The following is a 6000-nucleotide window of genomic DNA, read 5'->3' as shown; positions in this document are numbered from 1 at the left end:
AAAAAAAGAAAGAAAGGAAAGAAAGAGAGGAATTGTCACCCATAGCATGTCTTCTCAGGATACGTGAAACAATCTTGCTCCCTTATCCCTTAAACAGCTTCCTGTGCCTCCAGAGGCTTTTCCATTGGCCTCTGTCCAGTCTATGGAAGTAGAAGTGCTTGGGTAGGAGAATCTGTGGAATCTCTTTCCACAGCAGAGGGATTTCTTGCTTCAAGATTTTCACCTATGACACAATGTTTGTTGGCACAGATATTCTTGGAAAGAATTGGGGTCCTGGTTGAAAAGAAAAAAGTAGTTCTGGGTGGCTTCTTGGGACTTAGTGCAAATTAGTTGCTCTCAGTGATCATAAAATCATGGATTGGAACCAGTTCAGTGGGAGGGGGAATATTTAGGGGTAGAAGGACATTGAGTTGATTTTGTTTTCCTGGGAATGGATTGTCCCACTTCTCTTCCTCAAGGTACCCCATTAATGGAGCTGGGTCTGGCAGCTCTTTGGAAAGACACATAATGGAGATACAGGAAGTAACCTTTCCGTGGGTGTATCTTCTGTAAACTTTGAGAGACTGGCTTTGCTGTACTCCCCCCAAAGACTTGACATTTTCTTTCCACAGTATGTCTACTAAATTCAGGTCAAAAGCTTACAGTGTTGAGCTTATGCCCTAACAATGCCTGAAGGGGAAAACAAATCTATGGGCCAGAAAGAAACAATACTAATATTAGAAAAGGCAGTGAGAATTTTTTTGGCATCCTTCATTGGAGAAAGCACATTTTTGAATGTATTGCTGAAATAATACTGAATGTTTATCACATTATGGATATAGTTTTGTCTTTGTTTTTTCTTTTTTAATTGATGTCCATTGGTATTTGTGGATGGTCACAGATGTTTTCCTGTCTTCTTTTTCAATGTTCTTCTTCATATTGGATGATGTCAATATTTGTGGCTTGTGGCTTTCCCCCATGGGACCCTGTTGGTTGCCCTTTTGCATCTTACCACTGCTGTAAGTGAAGATCCATGGGGGAATTCAAATTAAGATCTGTGACATCCAGGAAGTCGATGTTGAAGATGCTGGGGCCACTGGTGGCCAGGGAGCTGAAGCCTGGGGTGGAGCCAGGTGGGGTGAGGTCCAGCCACTCCATGGTCTCCCACGGAGCCTCTGTGAAGCTCAGCTGCAGACCATTGCTGTCCATCGATGAGGGTGAGAACTGGGTGTGCATGGGAGAGAGGGGACCGGGCAGGATCTCATGGGCATTGAAGATCTCTTCCGCAGACTTCCCAGAGAAGCCATCCATTATCCCCTCAAAAGTAGGCTCCTCGCTCCCAATCTTGAGCAGAGCAACATCGCTCACCTTTCCCACAGGGCTGTGGGAATTTAGCAAGACCTCCAGGTGTTCCTCACTGTCAGTGGGGTAGTGGTCAAAGGGGAGCTGGCCTCCTTCGGGGGACGACTGTGAGAAGGAGGCTGAAGGCTTAGGGAGGATGGCAGTGGGGCTGCGGGAAGAACGGGATATCTTTGGAACTTTCTGAAGACATAAATGATCCTCTCTGGCGTCAGCTGGCATTTCTGTGGGTAAAACACAACACAAAGTGAATAGTTAAATCACTGCCAAAGGAGCAAGGCCACATGGAGAGAGTCTGGAATGCTGGAATGAAGGGATTGTGTTTTCACAGGCAGCAGGTGGTCATAGCCTCCCCCAGGCCCCATCTCATTCCACTCTCATCCCTCAACTGCTCTTGGTGGCCACATTTCTTGTGTCTCTACCCCCAAATCCTACTGTTCTGCACAAGTTCCTTTTCCTCCTTTGCTGTCCCCTGCATTACCTTCTCTGTGGCAGTAAGCAAGTGAAGGGACAGGTGTCACTCCCCCTCGTGTGTGTGTGTGCGTGCATGCGCGCGCGTGTGTGTGTACTGAGGCTTGAACTTAGGGCCTGCCCCTTAGCTTTTTTTTTTCTCAAGGCAAAAACTCCACTTTCAGCTTTTGGGTACTTAATTGGAAAGAATCTCATGGACTTTCCTGTGTGGACTGGCTTCTAGTTGCAATCCTTTGATCTCAGCCTCCTGAGTAGCTAGTACAGGTATGAGCCACTGGCACCTGGCTTACTTCCCTTCCTTCTTACTATTCCTCAGAGGCTTTTAAGGGCCACTTCCTCCACAATCCTAGCCTCTTATCCACTTAAACTCTATTTCCCTGTTCACTGCATTTGTCTGTCTTCAAAGTTCCTCATTCTGTGAGACTTTGTTGTCCTCAGAATCACCATCGTCCACACTGGCCTTTCAGCTCCTGGTTTCCCCCTCTGGTGATGCTTGCTCTCCCACTCTGTTTGGTGCATCTTGGTTCTGTCCTCACACAATGCATCCTTTCAAGGGTACCATTTCAAGCAAATTTTCCCACTCTTGGTCCCTCTCCTCTCATCCCTGTTCCATCAACTTCTGCATCACTTCCTTCCGTGGCTAGCCCATGTTCTTTGCTCCACCAATAGAGTTAACTTGTTTGAAAATATCCTCAAGCCCCCTACTCTTCTATATTTTCTCTGTATCAGCCTAGCAAACTTCCACACCTGGTGAGGCCTTACCTTTGAATTCCTGTGAGCCTGCTTTGAGTCGAATGGGGGAAAAAATGTACACAAGTGAGCTGATAAATTTCACTTCAAATTCGTGGCATCAAGCCCTTCATTGGCAATGGAAAATGACCAACTATTTTCTTGCATTTCTCTAGAAAACCCATTCACGATGAATTCAAAACTATCCCTTTGTTTTGGAGTCTCCCAAACTCTCCTCGCTCTTCCCTGTCCTTGCCACATACTTTATTTTAAAGAAGGGCTGTATTTTAAAGGCGTGGGCTTTCATCTTTCCATCAGAAAACTTATATATGCATCTCTTCTTTCTTGTTCCAATAGGAAATATCTATTCACTTGCTTGTTATTCATCCCCCATACTAGACTGTATCCTCAATAGAGGCTGGCAGTTTTCTGGTGGGGACTTGAATGTAGCACGATGTCTGGACAATCCTTTTCTGACTTCCAATGTTGATACCTAATTGTTCAGCCCTGTGTGTGTATCCTCCCTCATGCTCTCTTTCTCAGTCTCTATCTCTCTGTATATCTCCTCTCTACATACACACATTCACTTTAGGCCCTTTCATTCATTTCTGTATTTTCAAATTCCAAGTACATACTCTGTAATTCTTTAAAGTAAACAAATGCGTTAAAAGAAGGCAAGAAACACGAGGTGATTACATTTTATTGGTGAATTGAATCATGCTTAAGCAGGAATGGACCATCCAGTTGAGTTTCAGTTTGAGTAGGTAACACAATATTTTCATTATTTGTTGGGTCATTTTTATCTTACAGCTAAGGAGATAGGGACAATGAGGTTAGAATGGGAGAAAGAAATAATTTATGAAAAGAAAGTATTATGTGGAAAAGCGAAAACTATTGAAATGATGTTACGGTAAAGAGTGTTGCAAGGACGGAGGCGACAAGGACTCAGTGCCTGCACCTGAAGCTCAGAGGCAATGACTCTACCTGCAATATTTGGTACTCCTGATTCAGTGTGCATCACTTTGGTCCTAACATGTCATGTCCCAGAATGCACAAGTGCCGCGGGTGTTGACAGGTGGGAAACAAGGCAGTCTTACCTCCACTTTCAATAAGGACATCCAAAAGTTCATCCATCTGCTGGCTCCGAGTCATTTGCTGGTGCAAATCAATCAAAGGAAAGCAGAGAGGTTAGAAGGTAGCTTCTCCTGGCAAAAATCAGTAGGATCGGTATGTTTTTAAACTAGGTTTGTTAAGATTAAAAAAAAACTGTAGTAAAATGCATGTTGCATGAACTCGCCATTTTAAATATTTGTAAGTGTATAGTTCTGTGCTATTAATTGCATTCACAATGTTTGAGAAAATCATTACCACCATTCATCTCCAGAGCTCTTTTCAGTTGCAAAACTGAAACTCTGTGCCCATTAAACAATAACTTCCTGATCTTCCTTTTCAGCCCTGGCAACATTATTTTTGGTGATACTAGGTTTTGAACTTAGAACCTTATGTTTGCTAGGCATGTACTCTACCAATTTAAGCCCTAACTTCAGCTCTTTTTGCTTTCATTAGTTTTTGAGCAGGCTCTTGCATTTCCCTTGGACTAGTCTGGACCATACTTTTCATTTATACTTCCTTCATAGCTAGGATGACAGATGTGTATCATCAGGCTCAACTTTTTTATTGGTTGAGATAAAGTCTTATGTGCGTTTTTTTCTGTGTGTGGCCTTGAACCAGGACCCATCTGCTGTGCACTTTCTAATTAGCCTGAATTCTAGCTAGGAGCCACCCTGGCAAGTTCAACAGATCAACTTGTTTCTATGAGTTTGCATAAATGAAACCATATAATGCTTTTCCTTTTATGACCTAGTTATTTCACTGATCATCAGGTCCTTGATGTTCATCTGTGTTGTAGCATGTGTCAGAATTTCCCTCCTAAGGACAGACAAAACATTATTCTATTGTGTGATCTGCTATTTTTGTTTATCCATTCATCTGCTGATGAATGCTGGGCTGTTCCCATCTTTTGGCTACAGAGACTAATTTTCTTATGAACTGGGCTATTCTGGCTGGAGGTTTTACATTACAGAATGAAGTAATCTATTCCAAGAAAAGGGGAAAGGAAAGGAGAATGGGTCCCGGCACAGAGTATGCACTTTAGTTCATTTACACGAGAGATTTCCACCCTGGGTTCCATCACCACCCACTTAGAAATGAACTGAATCTGCCTCTTGTTTGGCTGCTGTGAATGTGGTCCAGGAACTTGTCTCAGAGTTCCTCTGTTCCTCTCTGCAACAGCTTGCAAAACCTGTAGACCCTTGCATATTTACCCCCTTCTCTCTGTTCATTGGCATGGTTAAGTGGAGTCTCATTTCTGGAAGTTCATTTTTCCTAGCCTTTTTCTTTTCTATCAAAGCTGTGAAGAACCAGCAGACATATTAAATACCAACAGTGAGGAAGTGAGGAAAAGACAGCTGTCCCTTTCACTCCCCTCAATTCCCAGAGCCAGTCAATATCATTGGGTATCAGTAATCAATATAGATGGGAAAATTGCCCCAAAATGCATTATGGCTGGTCCAGAAATTCCCACAGCCTATAGGCTCCTGTATGTTATGTGGAGTCAAATATAGAAGAACTGTTGTTTGGCAGGAAAGTGCTTCTCGTATTGCCAGATCCCCTACAATTTTCAGAAATGAGAAATCCCTCTTTGCATAATGCCTCCTGATCCTTCACACACATGTAGACCAAAGGAAACCTGGCCACAGTGGATTTAGTCATTCTTTTCTGTGTTGAGCGTAGGGTTATCTGATACTAGATCAAAGCTCAAATCATTTGACATACAGTCAGGCATTCCTCAGTATCCTTAATATGTTGGTTCTAGTAAAATCCTTTACTGGAAAATCTTTGGGTGATCAAAGTCTCCTGCATGAAAGGATGTAGTGTATGTATAAACCTTCCCATATTCTCCCATATACCTTAAGTCATCTCTAGATCACGTATACTCCCAATGCAGTGTAAAGGCTGTGTGAATGGTTGTACTGCATTGTACAGGGAATTATGAAATGGAGTCTGGGCATCTTCAATACAGAGGCACCCATCCTAGGTTTGTCATAGTATGTAATCAGACATAGGGAAGCAATGCTCAGATGCTGAGTACAGCAGGGATGAGAGAGGTATGGAATGAATGGCTGACAGTGGATGCAGGGCACACATCATTTCATTTGCATGGACTCAGCCCAGTGGTTGTCAGGTGGCAAATTCAAGTTTTGCTGTGTGGAGCTTGCAAGAATTCCCTTCCTTCCCTGTGGGATCCCCATCTGGTTGAATCCAGACACAGAGGGCTGACTATGTAATATTCTTAATTATTGTTTTTTTACTTTCAAAACGCAAGTGGAAGTAGAGATTATCATGAATCTCCCTGCATTGATTTACCCAAATTCAATAGTTAGCAATGGTGTGTTAGGATCA

The 6000-nt window shown here is 43.1% G+C and overlaps 1 protein-coding gene across 3 annotated transcripts in view; it reads right to left on the bottom strand.

The window, feature by feature from the left end:
• Positions 1-439: 439 nt before the first annotated feature.
• Myocd (myocardin) overlaps positions 440-6000 on the bottom strand; it is a 95044-nt gene continuing 89483 nt past the window's right edge. For all 3 annotated transcript variants that reach the window (XM_048366668.1, XM_048366669.1, XM_048366670.1), the window contains 2 exons: positions 3636-3693; positions 440-1562 (listed from right to left, as the gene is read on the bottom strand). In XM_048366668.1, the coding sequence (XP_048222625.1) occupies positions 988-1562; positions 3636-3693 (633 nt within the window). In that variant the 3' untranslated portion in view covers positions 440-987. The remainder of the gene's footprint in view (positions 1563-3635; positions 3694-6000) is intronic.

This window comes from Perognathus longimembris, chromosome 17 (genome assembly GCF_023159225.1).
Source record: "Perognathus longimembris pacificus isolate PPM17 chromosome 17, ASM2315922v1, whole genome shotgun sequence".
Lineage (NCBI taxonomy): Eukaryota > Metazoa > Chordata > Mammalia > Rodentia > Heteromyidae > Perognathus > Perognathus longimembris.
This window is presented reverse-complemented; position numbering and strand designations above follow the sequence as displayed.